Source organism: Blastomyces gilchristii (genome assembly GCF_000003855.2).
Source record: "Blastomyces gilchristii SLH14081 genomic scaffold supercont1.21, whole genome shotgun sequence".
Classification (NCBI taxonomy): Eukaryota; Fungi; Ascomycota; class Eurotiomycetes; order Onygenales; family Ajellomycetaceae; genus Blastomyces; species Blastomyces gilchristii.
In genome coordinates this window covers 743,415-768,350 of record NW_003101662.1, presented here as the reverse complement: position 1 = coordinate 768,350, position 24,936 = coordinate 743,415, and the positions used below count along the sequence as shown (strand labels likewise).

Sequence of the window (24,936 nt, the reverse complement as noted above, 5' to 3'; positions counted from 1 at the left end):
CCAACTTCGTGCGATCTGAGAACATTCTGAACACGCTGTCCATTGATTCGGCACATTGTGTGGATAGACGTCATATATTGTTCCGTTTTGGCTTAGGCTCTTGCCAATGTTTCTGTTGTGGGTATCAGCTAGCCGGCTCGCGATGAGACATGGACCGACTTTGAAAGTATCCTTCAGGAAGACGGCATACACTATGCTGGAGTGAGATTGGGAACTGGCCGCCGAGAGGCTTGAGAAAGATATAAAGAGGTGCGGATGCGCTCTCTTTTTGCTCCTTTTCTTCTCTTCTCTCAAGCGCCCAGTCATTCGTTCCTTTTAAGTCTAACTTTTACAAATACTTCTTTTTTTTTTTTTTTTTTAATTGCATGTTTTTTAACTGAAAAGCTCTCCATTCATTCCCTAATCGACTCGCGATAATCCAATCTTTCCTAATTGCCCGGTTCCGGAGCTACCTGCCGGGAGAATGCCGGACATCAAATCCGTTTCCTCCATCCTCCTCCTAGTCAGCTCCTCCCTCGTCGCTGCCCGCCCAGGAGCACGCTACCCTCGCGACGACAAGTACCCCGTGGATGTCAAGTATAACGGGCACTTCGGTCACCCGAAGTGTGACTGGCACCTCTGGGATCAGTGGTGCAACGGGGATGGCCACAAGCACTTCTATGACTGTGGCTGGGGCCTCTCTGATCCTAAGTATAACTATGACCTCTGGAGTTATTGGTGCGATACCAAGCAACACTACAACTGTGAATTGGACGAGTCACATTTGAAGTATGACGCGGTGCTCTGGAAGTCATCGTGCACTGGACATGGCAAGCACTTTTATGACTGTGACTGGGACCCATCACATGGGGACTACAGCTGGTATCTCTGGGATTACTTGTGTGGTAATGGTCATCACCCCTATGACTGTGAATTGGACAACTCACATGAGGACTATAACTGGAACCTCTGGTTTAAGTGGTGCAGTGGGCATGGCAGGCACTTCTACGACTGTAAGTGGGACAACACTCATGAAAAATATGACTGGCTTCTCTGGCAGTATTGGTGCGGGTCGAATGGCAAGGACCCCTACAACTGTGACTGGGATAAGTCTCATGAGAGGTATGACTTGAACCTCTGGAATCAATGGTGCAATAAGGACTACTACAGCTGTGAGTGGGACTCTCTTCACGAGAAGTTTAATTGGGACCTCTGGGACCATTGGTGCAATGGCTATGACATGTACCCCTACAACTGCGAATGGGACCAATCTCATGAGAAATATGACTTGACCCTCTGGAATCATTGGTGCAGCAGTTATGACAAGGATCCCTACAAGTGTGACTGGGGTCTCTGGAATGGGTTGTGCAGTGGGAATGGCAAGCACTTCTATGACTGTGACTGGGACGACTCTCATCCAGGCTATGACCCCCATCTATGGGACATCTTGTGCACTAAGGACCCCTACAACTGTGACTGGGACCCATCTCATGAGAAGTATGATTGGGAGCTCTGGAATAAGTGGTGCAACAAGGACCCCTACAACTGCGACTGGGATCCATCTCATGAGAAGTACGATTGGGATCTCTGGAATAAGTGGTGCAAGGACCCCTACAACTGCGACTGGGACCCATATCATGAGAAGTACGATTGGGATCTCTGGAATAAGTGGTGCAACAAGGACCCCTACAACTGCGACTGGGACCCATCTCATGAGAAGTATGATTTGAGTCTCTGGAATAAGTGGTGCAAGGACCCCTACAACTGCGACTGGGACCCATATCATGAGAAGTACGATTGGGATCTCTGGAATAAGTGGTGCAACAAGGACCCCTACAACTGCGACTGGGACCCATCTCATGAGAAGTATGATTGGGAGCTCTGGAATAAGTGGTGCAACAAGGACCCCTACAACTGCGACTGGGATCCATATCATGAGAAGTATGATTGGGATCTCTGGAATAAGTGGTGCAACAAGGACCCCTACAACTGCGACTGGGACCCATCTCATGAGAAGTATGATTGGGATCTCTGGAATAAGTGGTGCAACAAGGACCCCTACAACTGTGACTGGGACCCATATCATGAGAAGTATGATTGGGATCTCTGGAATAAGTGGTGCAACAAGGACCCCTACAACTGTGACTGGGACCCATATCATGAGAAGTATGATTGGGATCTCTGGAATAAGTGGTGCAACAAGGACCCCTACAACTGTGACTGGGACCCATCTCATGAGAAGTACGATTGGGATCTCTGGAGTAAGTGGTGCAACAAGCACGACGAGCACGACAAACATCCATTGTGCCCTGTCTGTGACCCCCTCTCAGGCAAAAATCACTGTCATCCAACCACTTCCTGTGTCAGCACAGGCCACCACTACCACTGCGCCTGCCGCGCTGGCTACAAGGCTAGCCATTATAGCCATGACCACAAGCATTTCCGCATGCCAGTCAAAGGCTATGAATTCCTTGTTTTCACCGGCCCGCATACCAAGTGCAATGTCCTTTGCGACGGTTACCCGCACAAGCCAGCCCATGAGCTTTGCGGCGAGGTTAAGGTTCATAATTATTGCGGGCCATGAGCTTCCTTTGAGGGAAAGCGCAGAAAGAGGGAAATTTGGGGTGATTTTGGAGTACTTGAACAGATTTATTTTCCTCGTTTTGAGGGAGGGAGAAAGCGAACATGTAATTTTGTAGATGGGTGGAAAGCTTCATCTGACCTCTGGACGAGGTCATTTTTTCCCTTTTATTATGGATAAATATTGATGAAGTTGGATAATAGGGAGACATCTTTTTGCAAAATTAATAGTTATATATATGAGTTAGATTACCTTCTTAATTAGATGCTTTAATGATTTTTGTGCCGGGCCTCTCGTTATTTTATTATACATACGCATGTTCGGAGAAGTTATCTTCTTTAAATGCTTAAATAACTCGTATGATTCGACGAGAAAACACAAACAAGAAGACGAATGATACTTGATCTAGCTGTAGGGGGTACTGAATGAAGAATCTTTACTATCTAACAGCTGCACAGGGAACTTTGGGTCAAAAGCCACCGGCCGAATTTGAAGTCGCCCGAAGGAGAGTCAAAAGAATGAAAAATCCAAACGAGAGCTAGACTGGCTTTTTATAGTTTCGCCTTCACCGGGCCGTCAGCATCTCCCTTCGCGCGCTCCTTCAGCACACGTCTCAAAATCTTGCCGCTAGCGCTTTTAGGAATCTCATCAATGAACTTCACCCCTCCACGCAGCCATTTATGCGGCGCCACTTTATCCGCAAGCCACTTCATGATCTTTTCCGCCTCCGCCGCAGCCTCGTTTCCTGCCACCTTGGCTTTCAACACAACGTAGGCGAGCGGCACCTCGGAGCCATGCTCTTCGCTCTCCACGCCAATGACAGCAACGTCGCTAATCGCCTCGTTCTTCACAAGAACGCCTTCAAGCTCTGCCGGCGCAACCTGGAAACCCTTGTACTTGATAAGCTCCTTGACGCGATCGGTGATGTATAGATTACCATGTTCATCCTGGTGTCCGACATCGCCCGTTCGGAACCAGCCGTCGGGCGAAAGACACTCAGCCGTCGCCGACGGGTTGTTCAGGTATCCCAGAAATACGTTGGGGCCGCGTATGTAGATCTCCCCCGTCTTCCCAATGGGTAGTTCGACGGGCTCGCTCCCGTCGTCGGGCGAAGTCATGTACTTGATTTCCTGGTTGGGTAGCAAGCGGCCTACTGAGCCGATGTATTTATCCCAATCAGCCCACGCCTGCGTGTGGGTTGTAGGGCTGGTCTCGCTAAGGCCGTAGCCCTGCTTGACACCCGTCTTGATGCGCGCGGACATGGCCTCCACGAGCTCGCGGCTGAGCGGGGCGGCGCCGCAGTTCAGCAGTCGTAGGGAAGAGAGATTGTATTTGTCGATGGCCGGGTGTTTGGCGAGGAGAACGACGACTGGGGGTACGACGTAGGAGAAGGTGATGCGGAAATTTTGGACGTGGGCGCACCACTTTTCGATGTCGAATTTGGACATGACGACCATGTGCACGCCGGTGTACATGGATTTGTGGATCAGACACGTCAGGCCTGGGTTTGTAAATCAGCTACTGCTGGGGGTGATGAAGAAATTTTTGTGGGGATTGAGGAGGAAGTTTCGTAATTACCGTATATGTGGAAGAATGGTAAAAACGCCAACACTTTATCGCTGTGCCAGGTCAGGTTGCCCGCTTCTCCTGCTGTAAACTGCATGATATTCGAAACAATATTCCGATGCGACAGCATCACCCCCTTGGGCACGCCCGTCGTGCCCGAACTAAATGACAGAAACGCCAGATCCTTCGCAGGGTCGATGCGTGTCTTGCGATATCTTGTAGCCTTAGATATATTCCGCACAGAGGTGAAATGCTTGAACTTCGCACTCGGATCCCGCGCATCACCCAGCAAGATGATACGGTTTTCCGGAATACCGGCCAGCTTCGCGGCGGCCTTGGCGGTTGGCACGAGCGCTAATTGGGTAGCGAGCGCTTTGGCTTTTATCCCCTTGAGCTGGAAGGCCAGCTCATCTACGGTATATGCTGGGTTGGCTGGGGAGACGATGCCGCCGGCCCAGTGGGTCCCCCATAGTACGGGGGGCATGTCGATGCTGTTGGGCGAGATGATTGCTAGAACATCGCCCTTTTTCCAGTCCCAGGCAGCCTTGAGGCCCATTCCAAATTCAAGGGCTGTGGACTTCACCTGGGCATAGGTGTATGATCGGAGGGTGTCGGCATCCTGGAATATCACTACGCGTATACGTTACATTGGTAAGTTGATTAGTCAAGGCTATGTGTTGAAGCTCCAAGTGCTGTTGTTCTGTGCGATTTGGAGTGAAACATTCATAGCTGGCAAGAGCAAAGAAGAATCAACAAACCTTGGTCATCAGGGAAAGGCCGCTCCTTATTTTCAAACAGAAGAGTCCATAGATCGACATTTGGTATGTCTAACAAAGGATACGGTGATTTTGCCGGCATTATTGTTACTAGACTTTGACAGGAAAACAGACAACCGGAGACGTAAACACGCAAATATACTGCAGAAACCAGAAGGAATAGAAACAAATAGCCCAATAGACGTAAGGAATGTGGTTTGGCAACGTGAGAGCGAAAACAAACCCCGTGTTGAGGTTGGATGCGAAGAACGATGAAGAAGGGATTCGCAGTTAGGGTTTCGGCAATTCCTAGGGCCTTTTTGCGGGGAGCGTTGGCCGATCCCGAAGCTAACCTTGTTCGGGCCGGGTTAGTTAATCTGCCGAGGCATCTTCCAGCCCGATATCAACACCGATAAACATGTCTAGACTGAGTTAATATCTCTTTGCATTGAGTGAGTTATTACGGAGCACAGATTATGGCAAACATTTGGGTTATCATTGTTGTAGAGACTTAATTGTGCAACTTTCCGAGCTATAATTATAACTATGGGCGCACCACCTAGGCTGGCCAGGCAAACCTTGTTGTTTGCTGTGAGGTCATCCATCACCTCCAGTTCCTTCAGGGCGAACCATTTGGGCATCAGCGCGGCATGCATGGGTATTATAAGGCATATGAGGACGGGAAAATCTGGATATCCACAAATAAGCTACTGCTCTTCTGCTCGCAGGTGATCGGGGTTGGCTGATGGGGGGAGAGCACTCACCGATGGCCGCGATGGTCTGTGAAACGGCAACGCAGAATAGCACACCGAAAAGCTGAAGCCCAATATACAACGCTATTTTCCATCTCCTAAAAGTGAGCATCCGCTCGTCACGCTGGATGAACCTATTTTCCTTGAAAAGGAAAACCAGCTTTTCTACAATTCCATTGGATTCGATAGATCCCACTAAGAAAAAGAACATATTAGCAAGTGATGTGATTTCGTGAAAGTTCTGTTATAAAGAATATGGAAAAACAACTTACACCAACGACAAAGAAGACCCCAGCAAAAGCCGCCGCGGGCATACTATGCAAGACGACAAGTAAAGGTCCAGTCATGGTTCCGATCAATGCCAGGCCCGTGAAGAAGTGAGAAACCCGCTGCTCGACCACTGCAGTAGCTTTCACGATGGGTCTCCTGACTTCTGCGCCCTCGCCCTCAGGTGGATATTTTGACCATGTCCGTTTCGTAAATAGTCAGGGAATCCGTATGTAGCGGTGCCTATATCCATGATTATGATTATCACCTGTTAGCATTATCAAGGAAAAGGAAACGCAATGCGAGTAATTTTGATGATATGTAAAATTAGTTTTACCTGAGGAACGAGCCCGTTGGGCATTGAAAGACCTAAGATACCGGCAACAAAGGTTGTGCAGCCAAGGAGAAAGAAATCCCAGTGGAAGCCTCCTGAGTTTTTCAACAGGAACTGCCGAGATTGGGAGGTCAAGCTGCTGATGTTCTGTAGCACGTAAAGGTGCATAATCGAAGTAAAAGAGAAACATTGTTAAAAACCTGAAGGGGATAGCGACAAAGATCCATTTGACGTCCAGTTCCCAGAAGTCTATCAACCTGCTACGAGGTTGGGTAGGATGAAAGGCCTTTGTAATGGGTACTTTGCCTATATTTGCCTCTCTCAAATGTCCTGGGATATGCGCAAAGCTAACCCAAAAGATTTTGGCTTTCTGGAAAAGGATATTAGTCCCTGGTTTCCGTGTACTGATAAAAATAAGATAGGTCCAACAAATGCTCACCGAGTAAGCGTAGTTGTCCAAAAAGCGCCTGAAGGAAGGTTTGAAAATTGTGTTCGATCCTAATTTCTCCAGCACATAGATGGTGGCGAAGTATAGAATGGCGAATGTGCAATTGAGGTATCCATCAATGCTGCCTCGAGAAGAAAACTCGCTGACAAGTTCTTCCACGCCCTTGACTAAATAGAGAGAACACTCAGCATCCCCTAATTATGAAAGAGCTAAAATAAAACAAGTTAAAAATAGAAATTTATCAGAGCTTCATAATCATATAGATAATACCAATATTACATCCCAAACGACTCACTAGAGAATACGGTTACGTAGCGCATATAATCGCACGTATTCCAAATCGCCGTGAGCCAATGGAAGATAGGGGCCCAGATAGCAGTCCAGCAGATGAACTGTGGGTAAATGGAGACATCGTACCGGGCAATGATGTGGTATATGGTATCGTTGAAGAGTGAAATCAGGCCAGTAATGCCGCCGATAGTAAGGGGCTGAGCACCCAAGATGCTGAACAACATGGCGGCCAGAGCGGATGAGAACAAAGCCTCGTTGACACCAAAGAATTCACCGGTTCAATGGTACATGTCTAAGGTGTAGGCTAGAGCAGGGAGGAGGCTGGTTGCATTTTGTTAGCCATACATTTATTTGATCCATTTTTGCTATATATATATATATATAGATGTAGATGTAGATATGTATATGTAGATGTAGATATATGTATATCAAAGAGGCTAGCGGAGACTAGCCACCATGCAATATGTAAAGGCATCCGTGATAGCGTCTTCGAATATCATGATACATGCCCCATCCAGGTTCTCATGGGACGGAATCTCCTCCACCCCTTGAGGTTGTCATAGTTGTCGGCATCATGTGTCTTGTCCCGTATGAGCGTGTGGGGAGCTATGGATGACTGACTGGTTCTTCGAGGTGGACGACATGGTGTGAGGGGGAGGAAAGGAAAAGTTCTATTAGCGCTTTAAAGAAAGGAAAACGAGATAAACCATGAGATAGAAGATCAGGAGGAGAAATAGGGGATAAGATTCGCCAGGTATGACTACAATCTATAGAATGTTTAGAAGACAGGAGCGAGAATATAAATAGTATTGAGGGGGGAACAATGAAATTTACAATTTAAAATTAAATAGATTAAATATTTATTCGCCCAACCCTAGCAACTCGCCTCCCAGATCCCGCAAAGGAGCTTGATGTCAGTAAATAACTAGTTAAATATATGGGGAAAGACAATCTGTCTCTGGCAACCGCGCGTTTATTATCTATTTAGGTAACTAGGTATTTAGCCCAACCTAAGGGCCCATTGATGCGAGTACAGTTGTACAGTGAGTGCATCTGTATTTCGGAATAAATAGTCCTAATATGGGGATTTTCCAGTTCCCAGCATCAACAATATGGAAATACATCCGGCCATGTTTGATCGATATCGAGGTTCTAGTTCGTTCTTCTGTCTATTATTATCTATCCTAGATCTACTCAAGTGCTAAATGTGTATTATGACCTTTATTATGGATATTTAACTAAATATGCGTCTACAGGAGATATTTATTATTTAACTAACTAGCCTCTGATGCAAGAGCTAAATAAATAACAGACCAGCCAAGCTAAACATCTTTTCTTCTCCTCCCATTCCTTTATACATCTTCCGTGATAAATAAGAGATATTTAGTTACTGTATACTTGTTCCACACATATTACCCCCGCTACTGTCAAATCCGTATGGACTTCCCATTGCCTCTCGGTTGCTGATGGAAGATGGATCGCGTAGTTATCTCCCTCGCTGGCCACCACCCCCAGCTGCTCGAGCTAAATATGTCGGCTGCTGAGAAACAATAATATTGTGGGCGGCCTGAAAGATGTCCTGTCCCAAGCTCCCACGGGTTCAAATGTCTTCCTCAAGATTGAAGGGAGCTTGTGCACGTCTCCAGAGACTGCAACATTACCCAATGACCCATCTTGCCGGTGGTAGCAAATTTCTATTGGTGAGAGAGCCTTGCATCTATCCATTTCATTCTACTTAGCTCCTCCCTCTCAGTGTAACCTGCTATTCAAAATGACTAACAATGCCGCCAGGGATAAATACGTCGATCTGAGCAGCCATGACGCTGCAAATTCCCAAACTACAATCTCGACCAGAAGACGGCACTGTGAGGAATTCCTAAACACCTCCAGTCTTTCTTCTTCTTCTTCTTCTTCTTCTTCTTCTTCTTCTTCTTCTTCTTCTTCTTCTTCTTCTTTTTTAAAAATCTAATCGACTCAAAGATCCAGCTGACTCCTTCTACGGATTCATTTTCCAATCACCCACTCACTCACGCCCGACTCCTCGGATAGCGGCGCTCAAGCTTGAGAGGTCATCGAAGTCCGCAACCGAGGTTCGCATGGAGGCCATCAAAGAGGCTTGTTCTATTCTCCAGTGAAGGAGAAAGAGTTAAGAAATAAACTGTGGGAAATGGGATCTTCTTCGAGATCTCCTTTCCTTTACGTTGCATGATATATATATATATATATATAAATATAAAAAAAGAAAAGAAAAAAAGAAAAAAAGAAAAAAAGAAAAATTAGATATCTAATTTCCCATGTGTAGTAGTGCAATATGGCGCGGCTATAGGGAGAATCAAGGACGCCGGAGGCTGGGCAAGCCTGGCTTTTGCCAGCTCAGGGGTCTACAGATTCTGCAAGTATCGCACTGGATTTGATGATGCATTTAGCTCTTGACTGCAGCAGCTACGAGATAGTTTTGAAGTGGCGGCGGAGACCGTTGACTCGGAATGGTGCCAACATCTCGAAGTCATCGGACAAAACTCGCGCTTACACGAATGGGTGGTAACGGAGAACGGGACATCAGTCTTGTCCCTCTCTGTAACGTACCCTCATATTCCGGGAGATTTTATTTTTTTCAATTTATCGACGAGTCCACATGGGACAGAGATATCTTTGGCGACGAAGACCCACGTCGAGTACTAGATATATGGATCCGCATACTTTCCGGCGATGCCATCTGTATCAATCCGATAACGTGCAGGTCAATCGCTGCAGTATACGGCAACCCCAGATCTTCCTCCGCCGCTACAGATTTTTCAAACCAAAAATGGGAAGAATAATGGCGTGCTTACGCGATGTGTATTGAAATCCCGTTCATCAGTCCAACTTAATCTTTTGTATTAATTTGTCTCACCAGGATCTTGAACGTGGAACTACCATTGGCGAATACGTCGGCTATATTACGACCGGGATCGAAGGCATGGACGTGATGGTAGCAGATTCACAAGAACGGCCGTACCAAATATATCAAGGCCACATGGGTTTGTTTTCCTTTCATATTCTCTGCTTGTTGGTGGACCTTGGCTAAGCCTTTTCTCAGGCAATCCTACGAGATTCGTTAACCACTCCTGCCGCCCAGACTGCCAGTTTCAAAGATTCTACTGGCTAGGTATTGAAAAGGATTATCATTGTTTCTCGCGGTGTCGCTGCTGACACTGAGCTTACTGTCGACTACTCTAACCACTACTGGGAGCAGCTTGACAAGAAATGCCTATGTGGTGAAGCTTGTTGCCGCTACTCCAGATCGGGCAGCGGATTAGAATAATATTTCTTTTTATTACGTTCAATATTCTCCATACGTACATACATCATGAAGGCCCCACCATATACTGTGCAGGAAAAATACGAGCGTTCGCAATCGCGCCCTTCAAAATCACGGAACATAATCTGGTGCCTGTTCATTTTCAGCGGCCAGAGTAACCGCGGTAGATTGCGATTCACTTCGCAGCGTCAGTGTTTCATCGGACGATGCAAGTTCGGAGTCTCCTAATTCGCTCTCATCCGACAATGGAATCTGGCCGTCCCCTCTATAGATGATCTGAAGTGGTACCTCCAGCTCCAGGGTCCCGTGATAAACCCTCTCCAGACGAAAAGCGATGCGAACACTGTACCGCCGTGATACCAAAGCCGAGCTAAACGTGGGAGCTGGGCGTTTGCCATTCGCATATGTGAAAATGAGTGTTGCTTTCGTTTCCCATACCCGTCTTTCCTGATCTATTGTGCGGACGAAATGGGAAACAAGTGTCAGCAAACCATTTCGTTCGATTTTCTTTCTGAAAGAGAAAAAAAAAGACTATATTTACCCGAAATTCCCCCATCCTCCTCTTTCCATCTACTTCTCACCCACGGCGAAAACTTCAGCTTCCGCAACTGCTCATAGATGATCTCCGTGTCCTTCGCCATTAACGGCGACGTCAATAGGTCACGGGTGGCCGGCAGCCGTCGTTGGGGCTCAACAGAAATGAAGGTCATCTGCTTCAACTTTAAAGAAACCGCACCAAAATCCGGAGTTGGCGGCGACATCGACTCACACTTGCTCCTTTCTCGCGACTCGCGAAACCTTAACACCAAATGGATGGCAGTTGATGCCCCGTTCTTTTTCCTACTCATCTCAAGCGGCGCCGGCTCCATCGTTTCTACAGACAATTGGCCCAGTCGTCGGAAGAGCATCGCAGTCCTAAGCACGGCCGATCGCGACAGTGCGTAATCGCCCGGGAAATCGCTCGTACATGATGGCGGTTGCGGTTCCTGCGTTGGAAACAGCATGACATGTCGGAACGTCCCCGTCGTCGTGCTACCGTTGCGCATGAGATATGCATGCAGCGTATATGCGATTCTGCAGTCGGCACGTTGGCTACTCTGTGCGGTCGAAATTGACGGGGTGGTGAGACTTCTGCTGTCGACATCGACTAGGAGGGAAGGCGGAAGCGGGTGGACCATGTCTGTGGATGAAGCGCCGCCGCTTTTGGGGATGAGGATGTGGCTGGGGATGGTGAAGTGGAATGGGAACCTTACTGTTCCTTGGTCATCTGGCTGGTGGTTTCTTTTCTGCAGTGAGGTTTGCATGTGGATGAGCTTTATTTATTTTCACGTATTGTGAGTGTCACAGTGTCAGTCGGTCACAGTTATTGCCCTGGATAAGGGGGTTGTGAGGATCTGGGGTAACTACCTTCTGTTTCATTTCCATGCGGCTGCCCTGTGCGGATGACCATATTGCTGCACTGATGAGAGAGCTGCGTATCGTGCCTAATTAATGTCATGCGTTAGGATTATTCTGTCTCAGTTATATACCATCCCATCCATCCGCCTCGTTATGCGGCGGGAAAATGAATAAGAAAACAGAGAACAAACCTTCCAGGATAATCCTCACGGAATCAAACTGCGCACTGTCACAGCTGTAAACGACGACTTTCCCTGCCACGCCATTGTCGTTGAGGAATAACAGGGGGCCGTGGAGATTTCGGGAACCTAGTAGCAGTAGTCAGCAGTGTCTTATTAACATCTGTACTGTGCATTCGGTCAATGGAAGTTGACTAAAGGGTTTGAACCCTGGGGGGGGAGGGGGTTTGGTGGTTGGCGGGGGTTCTTCTTTGTATCGTTTCTTACTGTCAAGTTGTATACTGATGTTGATGGCCGTCATTCGGATGTGTTTTATAGTATTTTGGCGATTTATTTTATTTTTGAGGGTGGGTGGGAACTGGGCAAACTCCCAAAGATTACATATAGGGATAGGAGGAGTACCTGGCTAGTTGTGTGTTGCAAGATTGTGATCAAGCGGAAAAGCGAGGTTTCTCATAGAAAGAGAAACCCCATGAGTGTATATATATATATGTATATATATTATTATAATTAGTATTAGTATTATTATTTATTAATATTTGTTGCTGGTAGTGAATGAGGGAGAGAAATACAAAAAAAAAAAAAAAAAAAAAAAAGCGGAGGCCAGGAAAGTTATAAGTTATTGTCTAAACCTCCATGCACTTAAAACACGAACTCCGTATACATATCGGCACCCACAGCCGAGTTCCATGACAGCATTGGCAAAAAGGATAAATATTTAAACAATAAAAAGAAATTATATGTCTAAAACACAATTACGGTTTGGCCTGTTTTTGTCCTGCTGATGAAGTTTCCGCTCGGTTAAACTTGTTTTACACCCGCCGTACTGGCCGATGTCAATATTTACAATAATAATACTAACTTACATGACACCGCGAACCCTGGGATGGAGACAACGTAAGTAACTAAAACTAAGTTAACAACTGACTTTCACTGATGGAATCCAATCCATGCTGAAGATCATAAAATAACGGTATGCACACATGCGCAAACAGCCGTCCGGGCCGATGCCCAAAGCACAGAATTTGAAAGGGGAGAGGGGACTCCGAGGGAGGAGTTATTTAGTTGAGTACAGAGTATTGTGTGTACTCTGTACATGTACATATAACTATACATTGAGTTACAATCATAGAGCAAACGCAGTGGATCAAAAAGAGTGTTGGAGAGCCCTCGGAAATGCACCGGAGACGTCTTTCTGTTAAGGTAACTTTTTGTAACTAGTTAACTATTTGTTTGTTTGATTCAATAATAGCCATGGCATACGCAAAATTCGTTTTAGATGACTGAGGGGGTGGTTCCTTTGCCTTGTGGGAAAGAAAAAGCACTCCCCGCTCCGTGGAGAGCTATTTTATTCCTTTTTTATTATTATTATACTCTATTCTATTTAGAATGGGCCAAAAATCAAAAATCATCCGTGGGAATTGGAAATAATCCTCTATTCGCCCTTATTGAGATTTTGAGATTTGAGATTTTGTTTCTGCCTCGACTTGGTGGAAAAAAAAAAAAAAAAAAAAAAAAAAAATCGTCGTTGGGCTGGTTAAAATAAATCTGACGTTTCCCCGTTTCGAACCCACAACACCACTACTGCCCTCAGCCCACTCAACGCCTATTGCGCATTTCCCCACCAAAACCATCGAAACTTGCATCAAAAATTACAAGACCGCACGATCCATCACCACGAAGGGTCAGTAAGGGATAAAAAAAAAAAACTTGTAGCTTCTCTTTGATTGAGCGTGTCATCCTTAGTGCAGGGGCCATGCTAATCTTCTCTGTATCGTTTCAATTGACCAAATGCCCGAAGGCATAAACTACACCCTCATTGGGAATTATATAGGCTGTTTTATTAGTCAGCATATCCGGAGGTAAGCAGGTCTTGTGGCGAAATGTCTCTGTTTCGTCTTTGGAGGACACCCATGGCAATCCAGAACAACTAGATTAACCTCGATGATGGGATGATGAGAGAATGATGTTGTAAAGGAAAAGGTAAAATGATTTGAAGATTGGTTGAGTAATATCCTCGCATACATATCATATGCCACTTCGGCGCGAGTGAGATTTCATGTGAAAGAACCCGATGAAAGCGATGACGTTAAACTTCACTGGTCTTCAATGAGCAGAATTTTCAAAGCAGGTATTATATGGCTTATCACCAGTACGAAAAACGTTTGGCTTTGTAGTTATTAGATGAAATTTATCCAAGATGAGTACACTGTAGTTCTGAGCGGTCCCGTACTTGCTCTTAATGGCAGGACGAATCCGAGTCCGCGAAAAATGTTAAATAAAAATCGCGTCTCGTCGTCATTTTTAGCTTCAGGTGAATATCATTAGTTGTTTCAGACAAACCACTCTGAAAAAGAAACACTCTTTTTTATCTGTGCCTGGGTGGAAGTTGACGGAATACGGCCCCGACATCTTTATTTAGCGAAGATAGAGACTGCATATCCCAGTGAAAGAAAGAGTAAGAAACGCATGCCTCCTCCTCTCTGGATATTAACAATGTATTTATTGATGTGGCGGTTTCAGAACTCCCTCCGTCAGCCGCATTTACTATTTCAATGGCACCGGCAAACGGCATCTAAGAAGCTTGACAAGATTCGAAGGCGCGGGCCTAGTTTATATAGACAGAAGTCTTTGCATTGCGACTATGACATGAGATGAACCTCGCGAACCCCTCTGAGTGCACCTTTCGACGGTTGGCCCACACGCCTGACGTCACTGGAGCAATGTCAGAGAGAAAATTGCAGTGCGGTAAAAGATATCGAGATGTGCCCGTGTATCAACCGACCTTATATATGCATAGACAGCAGGTGTCCCTCTGTCATGTATTTCTAGAACAGCGAATTTTGAAGCTTCATGTTTTCTCAAGTCAGTAATCGCATTCGCCATGTCGCGGATCCACTAGCTCCGCGTTGCTTTCGTGGGAGGATGGATGCCATATGTTAGAACCCCCGAGTGCAAGGATGAGGAACGGGCTTCGTAACACCATGCGGATTATCCGCCATAATTTTGTTCTTTTAAGGACTCATGATCGATCGATCACCTTGATACTACTAAACATCCACGCATCGCTGACGAAAGGTGACAGTTTGGATGAGCAGATGCTATTCCCCAGTCGAAGGATAGCTCGTTAGAGACGTTGTAAAATCAGTAGAGAAGATGTCAGTGGTGAGTTATGATAGAGTCGGAATCAATCCTAATATCTGCACAAATCTACTGTATATAGGTCGTTGGAGAAGGACTGCCGGTTGATAGCGCTAGGCTTGATGTGGATCGAAGGCTTGGCAAATTCATTCCTTGGCACTGATGCCCGCTTAAACTTGAAGCTCTGATAATTCTTGTTTTTTTATCTAAATAAAAGGAATCATCGAAGCAAATACTGTACAATCTTTCCCCTAACACTTCACTAACCCCTACTTAATCAATTAATCAATACCCCGATCCTCGCAAGCGAAACCAGCACCAAGAAGAAAACAACCAAATAAATAAATAGTTAAATCAACCCGCAAACAGAACCAGAGCGCTAGGAAGATAGAAAATATGGCGCCTTACCCCAAAAAACGCAAACTGACCTCCTCCCACCCCAACGCCGTTCCAGAGATCCTCTTCGATCCCAGTGCGCGGGCGGAGTACTTGACGGGTTTCCATAAGCGCAAGGTACAGCGCGCCAAGCAGGCACAGGAGAATGCGGAGAAGAGAGCGAAGGAGGAGAAGAGGGAGCAGAGGCGGCGGGTTAGTAGTTTCTCTTCTTCTGGTTGAATTTCAAAAAGATATATATACAATTTTCCGGGAAAGAAAAGAAGAGAAATCCATTTGAGGTGCTGTGTTTCCATTGTTAAATTCATTAACCAATCCTATTTAATGGGGTAAAAAAGATACGAGACGAGCGCCGCGCAGAATTCGAACGAGCCCTTGAGCAAAACAGAACGCTGATGCGGGAGATAAGCCGTGCGGCGGCGGGGGAGAGCGGTTCCGATGAGGATGAAGATGGGGAGAATGATAATAGTACGGATGAGGAGTGGGAGGAAATCGCCGAGCCACCGCCGGTCGACTATGAGGCGGAATATATCGACGAGGATAAATATACGACTGTTACGGTGGAGGAGTTGGATTCTTCTTCGCGGGACGGGCTGAGGAGGAGAGTTGGTGTGGAGAGTGACGACGACGAAGACGACAGTGAAGATGATGGGGAAGAGAAAAAGAACAAGAACAAGGCGGAACATGAAGGACGAGAGGGTGGTGAGGATACATCAAAACCGAAAAAGCGAGTATGGACCAAGGAGAACCCGAAGTATAAGAGTAAAAACAAGGATACTGATAAGAATGGTGATAATGCGTCGGGTCGGTCGAAGAGTAATTCGAAGAGGAAGAAGAGGAGTTTCCGGTATGAGAATAAGGCCGAGCGGAGGGTTACGAAGTTCAAGGAGCGGGCTGGGGGCAAGAAGCGGGCGAGGGAGAGGAGGGTGGCGACATAGATTCATTCCCGACGAGACGTATGGAGTTATTCATTCGATTTGATCAAATGAGATACATCATTGCAACAGATACGAATGATTACGGCCACGACTCTACGAACCTGATAAACAGAACATATGGAACAGTTGCCATGGGCAACAATGAATCGAATCTCATTAAAGGCTCTATGTACCGCAGTCGGGAAAGATAAATCATACGTGGACAAATTTGGGGAAATAAATATAAAAGAGGATAGTAGGGGGGAAAAAAAGAAGAAAAGAAAAGAAAAGCACATGACACATGACAGTAGCTTCAAGGTCAGAACAGTGACATGTTATTTGGCGGTTTTCTGTCTTCCTTTAACAGTTCAAGCAGTGGCTAGAAGCACGAGATCGCAATCACATATGGAGAGAAGTGACACGAGGCGAGACTAAGAAGAAAGAGACAAGCTTGTTGAAGAATATATTTGTATACACCACGCTCCCTACCCCCATCATCTACACATTGCCCATGGCAGTCTCCAGCTCCCGTAGCTCCTTCTGCAAATTCTCGTACTTCTGGGCCATTTCCTCATACTTGGCCTCCCATTGGTCACGGGAAGTCTCGAGCGCCTGGACTTTGCGCTCGTAGTGTCCGGCCTTAACATCGGTTTGGCGGAGCCTAAATTTGAATAACATGGTGGTTAGCATCTTGAAATCATAAAGGTTGCACTTAGGGAAACCCCAAAAAGTAAAGAGGAAGGGAGAAGAGGAGAAACGCACTTCTCATTCGTCTCACGGAGGGTCTTATCAGTCTCCTCGGCCTCCTCCTCGAGGAGCTGCAGACGTCTTTGCATAGACTCATTCTGTGTACCATGCTGGGCGTTCTCGGAGGCGGAAGCCTTAGCTTCTTTAAGATCGACCTCGAGCTTCTCGATGTCGCTCTCCAGCAGCTGGTTTCGATGTGTGAGAGATTTGATTTCCTGTTCCTTTGCCAGATTCTCCTGCTCGAGAGCCTTGACTTTAGCCTGTAGCTCTTCGACCTTGGCGTGGGCATCGTCGGCCTCCAGGCGGAGGGTGTTCATTTTCTGTATATTCCCAAAAAAGAAAACAAAAGTAAGCCAAGGTCAGTTCTAATTATATCCATTTATTTTAAATCTAATTGGAGTTTATGAAGGCAGCAGAAACAAGCCTCGCTCCGCGCTCCGCCGCCTCCGTTTCCCCCTTTCCTTTCCCACCCCTCCTTCGTTTGCTGCAGAGGTTCAATTGCTATAGGAGGGGTTTGGGTGGAAAGGGGGCGAACGAAGCTCTGGGACCACCCCTCCGGATGCTACCCCGCGGTAACTAGACAGGGAATACGGACCTCCTTGATTCTATCCATGTTGACGGTTGTTGTTTGTTAAGGGTAGGCGAGTCTTAAGTGGAGAGGGGCAGGTAAACAAAAGGTATGGTCGGTCAACGAGATAGACGAACAAAACGAGGTGGTAGTTGGTTGAGTATAGAGGGATGTCAGAGAACTGCCGGGCAGAGACAAGAGATAAGGAGACAAGACAAGACAAGTGAGGGATGTTTCTGCTTATTATTGTTGGTTGGTCTAGCAAGTTGCCTGTCTGTCGTTAGTTGGTTAGTTTGTAGCGGGGAGGGAAAGCAAGTGAAACCCGGCGGGTTTGCTGTTTGGGTGGATTAGGTAAGATATTAAGTAATGGACTTTGGTTCCCCTGCCAACGCCTGCCCAAAACATTGACGTTGATACGATAACAGCGACTTGTGGTTGACGAGGAAGACAATAATTCATCAACTATGTATCAGCCTTCTTGCATCAACTCTTCAACTCGAATTAATTAAGAAAACAAATAAAAAGGAATTACTCCCTTGCATCTGGCGGGAGACTCCGCCAGTGTAAAATTAAACCCATCATTCACCTCAAAATGTTGGCCGCAAGAGATCAAGAGAACCTTGTCCATGCCCATCGGACGGCTGCTGCTGCAAAGCCCCTGAACCAGAGTACCAGACAACTACAGCCAAAGACTCCCGGAAATAGAGCACCAAACACACCTTTTAAACTACCACTAAATGACGAAAATAACCCTCTGGCATTTGGAGGAGGGAGGAAGACAGGAAAGGTGAATAATGGACAGAATGAGAACCTCCCAAGGCCGGGGAAGGATACGATTGCTGGTGGGAATGCACTCGTTACGCCGATGGGTGAGTTGATTTCAAAGTATTCCCCGCGTCCTCGATAATTGGACAGTTGTATCTGACGCTTGTTTTCTGGGATATAGCCCCGCGAAGTCGTGCTCCCTTGGGGATGAAAACGACAAATGCAAAGGCGAACTCCTTTCAAACCCCAGCGCCACCATTGGGTACATCTAAGCCAGCCAAGACAGTAAAGCGGCCTTCAACAACTCGAAAACTGAAGCAGAGTGCTCCTGAAATCCAGCCAAGCCAGCCTAGGGCAGTTACTGTAGAAAACACGCAGGAGGATGTTCCAGATATTGAATATATGCCCCCTAAACCAACACGTACGTATCTAAGTCTCCCCCATCCTTTCCGATTTTTTGATCACTGCGTATTTAAGTGGTTTATATCTTATTATTTTCATTATATTTCCCACAGCATTACCGGACCCCCCTGAAGACATCCCTTACAACGAGGACTTCCCACAATTCAAAGGCAAGAACTTCACGCGCGGGTGGCATAAATTATTCGCCGACGAAGAAGTCGGGGAAGATGGATTGACCCGCAAGGAGCGAGAAAGGAAAGCAGAACAGGAAGCATACGATAAGCGGATGGATGCCCTGATCCAGGAGCAAGTCGACAACATGGAGCTTCTGGGGATCAATGTCCGCCAGTTCCCCGATGAACCATGTGCTGAAGAGATGGCTGCGGAGATCATGAGGAAGCGGGTGATGAGACAACAGCCGGCTAAAAGGGTCATTGTTGACCGGTCCATCTCTACGGTCAAGTCGCGCACTGCTGCGAGGATGCTCTCTCAGCAACCACAATCTACTGTTGCTCCCCCTATGCCAAAGCATAAGCCTAAACCCAAACCTAAGATCAGGTTCTCGTCGGGCTTCGCCCGGCCTACGAAACAGCAACAGGAGCAAAAACAGCAAAAGCAACAAAGGCAGCAAAAACAACAGCCGACTCCGTCCAACCCGTCAACTATGCGCCATGCGGCTGCCACGGCCAGTTCACGGACCACAGTTGGATATTCCAGGGGGCGACGGGTATCATCTAGTTTATGGCAGAAGACTGCTGGCACGACTACTAGTAGACAGAATACTACCGCTAGGCAGGCGACCTCGAGCTCGAAGAACCCGGCAGATATCCTCTCCCCAGCCAAATATATGGAGGTCTACGGCAGCCCGCCGTTTGGGAGCGAGATGTGGTCGCGGTGCAAGGCTGCGGGGTTATTTGATTCTGCGCCTGAATATGAGCAGGAGGAGCAGGAGGAGAAGGAGGAGATCGCGCTGTTCCGCGTGGAGGATGATGAGGCAGCGGATTTCCAGCTTACGTTGTGACGTGATTTTATCTTAACGATTCCGGTTTACCCTTGCTCTATCTTTTCTCTTTTTTATTTACTAAAGGCATGTGAATTGGGGGGCAATTGGGTGTGGGGGCATTCTGTTTTGTTTGAATCTTTAAAGGCGTCGTCAGAGGACTCTTGGCGTTTCCTACTTTCTTTCTTGTGGTTGATCGTGCTGCTCAGGTATTACAGATTTGAACCTGCGTTATTGTATAACAAAAACAATTATATTACAGCGTGGGAATAATAATAATAATAAAAACAATACGGGCATTTTTTAGTCGAAAGAGTCGCGGTGTCATCTCGCATCAGAATTGGCGGGCGAAGAGAGGTTGTTACTCCAACGGCGAGGATGGGGATAAGCGCCATGTTATTTACGTGGGGTTTTCCGAATAACAATAATAACAAAATAGTAAAATGATATATAATAAAAAGAATACAAATAACAACAACCATGGCTAGTCTGCCCAGTCTGCCGACGGAACGACGCGTTGCGTAATGGAGAGAAGAGAGAGAGAGAGAGAGTCTTTTTTCATACTGCGTAATCATGATATAATCCCAACCGCCAAGGATCCTGTTCCTGGATCTCAGCGCCTCAAGGGGGGGATGAAGGATGAAACTATTATTACTCTTATTATTAGTTACTACGCAGCGTATTATTTCATTATTTATTTTGTTGAGGGCGGCGGCTTGTTCCTTGTTCCTACCAGGCATTGTACGGAGTTATTATTATTGAGGTAGTTAGGTCGGTCAATCCCGCATGCTCTCTGTTTCCCAATTATAATAATAGTAGGTTTCATTTTCCGTGTGTTGTCTGCTGTCTGCCTGAGAGATTGTTCAACTTTCCTCCACAGTAAGTTACTCCGTACGCTGTTGTAAATAATAATAATAATAATAATAATAATAGCTCCAACGTGTTGTTCACAGGGCCGGGAGCTAAATATTTTAGTTTGTTGCCTCACCACCACCAGATTAAATAACTTCTGCTGCATCTTCCTCTTCCTCTTCCTCTTCCTCCTCTTCTTGCTCTTCCTTTTCTCCTCTCCTCTCCTCTCTCTCTCCACCTCCATCCCTCTCCAATTCCCTCCCTACCCTTCAGCCCAGCTCAACAAAACACACCCATGGCGAGAGCTCACTCCGAGTCCTCCGAGGACTTCGAGTTCATCGAGACTCCCGCTGCCCCATCCCCTTCTCCCCCGTCAGACAGCTGTGGTGTGCGGACCACGTCGGTGAGTTTCAATTGCTTGGTTTCTTTACCTATTTTGTACCAACCAATCCCCCCATCAATTGGTTTTAGACTACAAACCTCCAGTTGTCTTTGCCAATTCTTTCTCTAATTCGAGTTGATGTTGTGTATAGTATCCCGCCATCAAAAATGCCCCCTTACCAGCCGACGGCGCCGGAAGTGACAGCTTCTCCAACGTCCTCCTCATCTCCCTCCTAGTCCTCATCCCAGCCTACTTCGCCCGTCAAATCGGCGGCGGCTTGTACACAACCGTCTTCCTGGCCCTGTTTACCTCAATCCCCATCCTCATGGCGTTCTGGTCCGTCGCTTCCTCCATCTCCCCTCGCAAAAATGAGAAGGCCAAATACCCCGGCCGCCCCGTCGAACACTACCTGCACTTCCACAACGAGCATGACCGTGCCAGGTACCACGGCAAGAGCAAGATCCCAATGGAGACCTTCCATGAGATGTACTTTGACGGTGTGGTGGATTTCAAGGGTGATTGTCTTGAGGCCTTGGAGTATCGCCATGATTGGGCTGCTTTCCGCTTTACGATGAGCTTGTATAAGTTCTTTTTGACGGGCATGATTCCGGAGGTTATCATGCATACTCGTAGCCAAGGTATTTATTTATTTTAATTACTTATTTATTTATTTTTCTGACGTGTAATTTGTACGTATATTAACGCCCTCTACAGATGAGGAGCAAGTCCGTGGCCATTATGACCGTGGTGATGACTTCTACGGCTGGTTCCTGGGCCCACGCATGATCTACACCTCCGGCATCATCAGCGACATTACCAGGGAAGAAACCCTCGAGGAACTCCAGGACAACAAACTCGCCATCGTCTGCGAAAAGATCCAGATCAAACCTGGTGACAAGGTACTAGACCTAGGCTGCGGCTGGGGCACGCTCGCCAAATATGCCAGCGTGCACTACGGCGCCCATGTCACCGGCATCACTCTCGGCCGCAACCAGACTAAATGGGGCAACAACGGCCTCCGCAAGGCCGGAATCGACGAATCCCAGAGCCGCATTATCTGCTCTGACTACCGTGACTGCCCCGCCGTCCCCGGCGGCTACAACCAGATCACCTGTCTCGAGATGGCTGAGCACGTCGGCGTGCGCCACCTGGCCTCCTTCTTCTCACAGGTCTACGACATGCTGAACGACGACGGCGTCTTCTTCCTGCAGATTGCTGGCCTGCGCAAGGCGTGGCAGTACGAGGATCTGATCTGGGGCTTGTTCATGAACAAGTATATCTTCCCGGGCGCGGACGCTAGCACGCCGCTTGGCTTTGTTATTGATCGGCTTGAAGGTGCTGGGTTCGAGATTAGGGCCGTTGACACCATTGGCGTGCACTATTCCGCGACGCTATGGCGGTGGTACCGGAACTGGGTCGCTAATAAAGAGAAGGTACAGGCCAAGTATGGCAAGAGGTGGTACAGAGTATGTTTTCCATTCCGTTTTCCATTCCTCTAACACTGTCTCTAGTTTGTCCGCCATAAAAACAAGAGCAAAACCTAATTTAATTCTCTCCCCCATTAGATCTGGGAATACTTCCTTGCCTACTCCACCATCATCTCGCGCCAGGGCAGCGCCACCTGCTGGCAAATCATGGCTGTGAAGAATATCAATTCCACCCACCGCATTGAGGGTATCCCATCTCAGTTCGCCCTGACGGGTGCCCGCGAGGCGAGCATGAAGGCTGTTGGCAATGGATCTGTGCCCTCGGCTCATATTCCTGCTAAGGCGTGAGTGGGAGTTTGTTTATCTTGATTATTGAATGAGGTTGTGTTTGAGAGTTGGGATCGGTTGGATGAGGATGGGGATGGGGGGCTGAGCTACTTTTGGTGGTGTTGTGATATGTATATATATATATGTGTGTGTGTGTGTCGGAATAAATAGAAAGGAGGGAATGGGTGGGGAGGAAATAAATAGAAAAGGAAGCGGGGTGGGAAAAGTGCACGCGTGGCACTAAAGAAAAAAACAAAGATACAAAGATAAGAAGGGAAGTATGGCAAGGCAAGGAAAAGGAATGTATCTCATTTTAATAAGTTTAACTACCCCGGCCACATGAGTCGTCGAATTATTCTCTGTTATTTCCCCCCAGATCTCCTAAGATTATGTTTCCCTATTTTATTTCTTAAAGTTGGGACTTTTTCATTTCATCTTTCCCACTACACTAGCACTTATGATATAGAGCTTGCAAGATATTGGAAACTTTTGGCTCTGAGATGGGCTTCTATGTTTTACTGATCTATTTCGTATAGATATGTAGTATTTTTTCTGGGTATCATTGGGGAATTCCTAATTGTAAAACATGCACTATTTATGATAAAGTTAGACTTGCTTGATCAGAGAACAATAGGTCTAGATTATCAACAATTCAACAATTGTGTGTGTACGGAGTAGTTTGAGTAGCATGGAGTGAGGGAGTGAGTTTGCGGCAAAGTCGATTCTGATGCCAAGACCACCAATGTCGTCAACTCGCCTGCAAGCCGCTTTCCATCCATCCAAACACAAGCTTCAAGCTCCAACATCCGTAACTATATAAATACTCCGTACAACAACGTACAACTCGATACACAAACCGCATAACCACAGACCATACCACCAAGCTGCCTTGCCCTCAGCAGCGACCATGTGGATCAACAGGCTGGGGCTTTTCGCCCTCGCATCATCAGCAGCGGTAACAACCGTCGACGCATTCAGAGATACATCGCCCTTCTTCCTCTTCTCTACACACGAGTGAGTATCCACATCCCCCCATTCCCCCTAGACATACCTACCGTACCATCTACCTCTTTTACATACATACATTCCCTTTTTACGCCCCCTCCCCCTGGAACAAAATCCCCCCCATTGAGAAACAACCCACCTAACCCCATGATACTCACAGAACCGCCTTCCCCGTCCCCTCCCGCCTATTCGAAGCCGCAAACACACTCTCCACCTCCCTCTCCACCTCCCCCGCTCTCAAATCCTGCTCCGCAGCCACCTACATCCTCATCTCGCAACCGGGCGTGCACGCACGCGATTACAGCTCCGGCGATGCCACGCCGCGGCTACGGCGGCGGGTGCTGAAGCTGGATGAGGAGGTGAAGGGGAGTTTTGCCGTTAGTGAAGTTGTGGGCCGGGTGGATGTGGATACGTTGCAGGGGGTATTGGAGGAGGGGTGTGGGGTGGTGGTTGAGAGGGTTGATGTGTCGGGTGAGTTTTTCTGGATTCTGGTCTCATACATCATATTGTAACTCGGGTTGGACTGAGAGGTTGAAGAAAGCCTGGCTAATCATCTGGCTTCCGACGAGGGGTCGCTGTATAACAGGCGCAAAACTACAGACATACACGAAAACACCGCTGGTTCTCAGGGTTGATTTTGCCAGCGTAGCTGCGGACTCGAATAGATCTGAACAACTCGTCAAGAATGGTGGGTGAGGTCCTCCCTGTGTGCTTGCGGGAATATATGAACTGAATGAAAATGATAGATGAGTTCCTTGATGCCATCATCGACCGCCTCCCGTCGCGCGATTACACTGTGCTATACACCACGACGCCCAGAGAGTTTACCCCGGCGGGTATCGAAACAGAGGAGCCGGCCATATACAACGAGATCGACACAGATATCTACCAGAACCCGCTGCGGACCAATATGAATCGGGACACCGCGGCGCATTCGCATGTGCGCCGTGATGGCGAGGGTGATGGTAAAGACGACGGTGACGAGCAATGGAGGAATCAACCGTTGTTTGAGAAGTATCAGTTCCTTAGCCCGGGTGCGTTTCTTTTTCTTTTCCTTTCTTCCCCCAAACCCCCAAGGAAAGGGATTGTCATGTTATTCTGCCCGCCAGTTAAGGTCTCATAGGTCAAGATAGCTGGGTCCCTGAAGTATGTTTGGTTA

General features: G+C 47.2%; 10 protein-coding genes across 13 annotated transcripts in view; 6 read left to right on the top strand and 4 right to left on the bottom strand.

Annotated features, from left to right (window-relative positions):
- Positions 1-378: 378 nt before the first annotated feature.
- Positions 379-2,563, top strand: BDBG_08016 (adhesin WI-1; the record flags this gene model as incomplete). The annotated part of the gene is made up of 1 exon (XM_002621752.2): positions 379-2,563. The coding sequence occupies exon 1, from the start codon at positions 464-466 to the stop codon at positions 2,561-2,563; it is 2,100 nt and encodes a 699-aa protein (XP_002621798.1). The 5' UTR covers positions 379-463.
- Positions 2,564-2,895: 332 nt separating this feature from the next.
- BDBG_08015 (phenylacetyl-CoA ligase) lies at positions 2,896-5,301 on the bottom strand. Its single transcript, XM_002621751.2, has 3 exons — positions 4,885-5,301; positions 4,139-4,756; positions 2,896-4,061 (listed from the first exon to the last, which is right to left on the bottom strand). Exons 1-3 carry the CDS (start codon positions 4,982-4,984, stop codon positions 3,112-3,114), a joined length of 1,668 nt encoding a protein of 555 aa, XP_002621797.1. The 5' UTR covers positions 4,985-5,301; the 3' UTR covers positions 2,896-3,111.
- Positions 5,302-5,355: 54 nt separating this feature from the next.
- Positions 5,356-7,322, bottom strand: BDBG_08014 (the record flags this gene model as incomplete). Of its 3 annotated transcripts, none has more annotated exons than XM_031723362.1 (6): positions 5,356-5,569; positions 5,646-5,828; positions 5,906-6,143; positions 6,238-6,604; positions 6,674-6,849; positions 6,978-7,322. In XM_031723362.1, the coding sequence occupies 4 exons, from the start codon at positions 7,195-7,197 to the stop codon at positions 6,046-6,048; spliced, it is 861 nt and encodes a 286-aa protein (XP_031580508.1). The 3 variants fall into 3 exon arrangements, with proteins under 3 accessions (XP_031580508.1, XP_031580507.1, XP_031580506.1); XM_031723360.1 differs by having other exon boundaries at positions 5,479-5,828; positions 5,950-6,033; positions 6,099-6,143; positions 6,978-7,197; XM_031723361.1 differs by having other exon boundaries at positions 5,359-5,569; positions 6,238-6,849; positions 6,978-7,197.
- A 1,422-nt stretch (positions 7,323-8,744) lies between these two features.
- Positions 8,745-10,272, top strand: BDBG_08013 (SET domain-containing protein; the record flags this gene model as incomplete). The annotated part of the gene is made up of 6 exons (XM_031723359.1): positions 8,745-8,838; positions 8,960-9,091; positions 9,276-9,369; positions 9,480-9,726; positions 9,870-9,993; positions 10,133-10,272. 6 exons carry the CDS (start codon positions 8,745-8,747, stop codon positions 10,270-10,272), a joined length of 831 nt encoding a protein of 276 aa, XP_031580505.1.
- Positions 9,919-12,426, bottom strand: BDBG_08012. 2 transcript variants are annotated; one of them, XM_002621748.2, is made up of 6 exons: positions 12,119-12,426; positions 11,864-11,980; positions 11,682-11,758; positions 11,528-11,587; positions 10,816-11,371; positions 9,919-10,726 (listed from the first exon to the last, which is right to left on the bottom strand). In XM_002621748.2, the coding sequence occupies exons 1-6, from the start codon at positions 12,150-12,152 to the stop codon at positions 10,386-10,388; spliced, it is 1,185 nt and encodes a 394-aa protein (XP_002621794.1). In that variant the 5' UTR covers positions 12,153-12,426; the 3' UTR covers positions 9,919-10,385. The 2 variants fall into 2 exon arrangements, with proteins under 2 accessions (XP_002621794.1, XP_031580504.1); XM_031723358.1 differs by having other exon boundaries at positions 10,816-11,587.
- Positions 12,427-14,073: 1,647 nt separating this feature from the next.
- Positions 14,074-17,083, top strand: BDBG_08011 (uncharacterized protein). The gene is made up of 4 exons (XM_002621747.2): positions 14,074-14,309; positions 14,375-14,859; positions 14,937-15,580; positions 15,724-17,083. Exons 3-4 carry the CDS (start codon positions 15,389-15,391, stop codon positions 16,321-16,323), a joined length of 792 nt encoding a protein of 263 aa, XP_002621793.1. The 5' UTR covers positions 14,074-14,309; positions 14,375-14,859; positions 14,937-15,388; the 3' UTR covers positions 16,324-17,083.
- On the bottom strand, positions 15,068-18,030 carry BDBG_08010 (tropomyosin). Its single transcript, XM_002621746.2, has 3 exons — positions 17,645-18,030; positions 17,065-17,369; positions 15,068-16,963 (listed from the first exon to the last, which is right to left on the bottom strand). Exons 1-3 carry the CDS (start codon positions 17,660-17,662, stop codon positions 16,801-16,803), a joined length of 486 nt encoding a protein of 161 aa, XP_002621792.1. The 5' UTR covers positions 17,663-18,030; the 3' UTR covers positions 15,068-16,800.
- Positions 17,341-20,150, top strand: BDBG_08009 (uncharacterized protein). Its single transcript, XM_002621745.2, has 5 exons — positions 17,341-17,397; positions 17,459-17,968; positions 18,043-18,486; positions 18,564-18,803; positions 18,898-20,150. Exons 3-5 carry the CDS (start codon positions 18,210-18,212, stop codon positions 19,803-19,805), a joined length of 1,425 nt encoding a protein of 474 aa, XP_002621791.1. The 5' UTR covers positions 17,341-17,397; positions 17,459-17,968; positions 18,043-18,209; the 3' UTR covers positions 19,806-20,150.
- A 240-nt stretch (positions 20,151-20,390) lies between these two features.
- BDBG_08008 (cyclopropane-fatty-acyl-phospholipid synthase) lies at positions 20,391-23,436 on the top strand. The gene is made up of 5 exons (XM_002621744.2): positions 20,391-20,555; positions 20,604-21,039; positions 21,170-21,656; positions 21,733-22,484; positions 22,584-23,436. Exons 2-5 carry the CDS (start codon positions 20,932-20,934, stop codon positions 22,791-22,793), a joined length of 1,557 nt encoding a protein of 518 aa, XP_002621790.1. The 5' UTR covers positions 20,391-20,555; positions 20,604-20,931; the 3' UTR covers positions 22,794-23,436.
- Positions 23,437-23,679: 243 nt separating this feature from the next.
- Positions 23,680-24,936, top strand: part of BDBG_08007 (uncharacterized protein) — a gene marked incomplete at both ends in the record, with an annotated part of 1,968 nt that continues 711 nt past the window's right edge. The window contains 4 exons of the mRNA XM_031723357.1: positions 23,680-23,786; positions 23,938-24,243; positions 24,347-24,465; positions 24,524-24,811. Coding sequence (XP_031580503.1) covers positions 23,680-23,786; positions 23,938-24,243; positions 24,347-24,465; positions 24,524-24,811 — 820 coding nt within the window. The remainder of the gene's footprint in view (positions 23,787-23,937; positions 24,244-24,346; positions 24,466-24,523; positions 24,812-24,936) is intronic.

Coding starts and splice junctions, on each gene's coding strand:
- BDBG_08008 (XM_002621744.2), top strand. CDS start 20,932: ATGGCGAGAGCTCACTCCGAGTCCTCCGAGGACTTCGAGTTCATCGAG. Junction 21,040..21,169: donor GTGGTGTGCGGACCACGTCG/GTGAGTTTCAAT, acceptor TGTTGTGTATAG/TATCCCGCCATCAAAAATGC. Junction 22,485..22,583: donor ATGGCAAGAGGTGGTACAGA/GTATGTTTTCCA, acceptor CTCCCCCATTAG/ATCTGGGAATACTTCCTTGC.
- BDBG_08012 (XM_031723358.1), bottom strand. CDS start 12,152: ATGACGGCCATCAACATCAGTATACAACTTGACA. Junction 11,759..11,863: donor CGTGAGGATTATCCTGGAAG/GTTTGTTCTCTG, acceptor GACATTAATTAG/GCACGATACGCAGCTCTCTC. Junction 10,727..10,815: donor GGAGGATGGGGGAATTTCGG/GTAAATATAGTC, acceptor TCCGCACAATAG/ATCAGGAAAGACGGGTATGG.
- BDBG_08011 (XM_002621747.2), top strand. CDS start 15,389: ATGGCGCCTTACCCCAAAAAACGCAAACTGACCTCCTCCCACCCCAAC. Junction 15,581..15,723: donor AGAGGGAGCAGAGGCGGCGG/GTTAGTAGTTTC, acceptor GGGGTAAAAAAG/ATACGAGACGAGCGCCGCGC.
- BDBG_08015 (XM_002621751.2), bottom strand. CDS start 4,984: ATGCCGGCAAAATCACCGTATCCTTTGTTAGACATACCAAATGTCGAT. Junction 4,757..4,884: donor GCCTTTCCCTGATGACCAAG/GTTTGTTGATTC, acceptor GTATACGCGTAG/TGATATTCCAGGATGCCGAC. Junction 4,062..4,138: donor ACCATTCTTCCACATATACG/GTAATTACGAAA, acceptor TTACAAACCCAG/GCCTGACGTGTCTGATCCAC.
- BDBG_08010 (XM_002621746.2), bottom strand. Junction 16,964..17,064: donor CTCCGTGAGACGAATGAGAA/GTGCGTTTCTCC, acceptor ATTCAAATTTAG/GCTCCGCCAAACCGATGTTA.
- BDBG_08009 (XM_002621745.2), top strand. CDS start 18,210: ATGTTGGCCGCAAGAGATCAAGAGAACCTTGTCCATGCCCATCGGACG. Junction 18,487..18,563: donor TGCACTCGTTACGCCGATGG/GTGAGTTGATTT, acceptor TCTGGGATATAG/CCCCGCGAAGTCGTGCTCCC. Junction 18,804..18,897: donor TATGCCCCCTAAACCAACAC/GTACGTATCTAA, acceptor TATTTCCCACAG/CATTACCGGACCCCCCTGAA.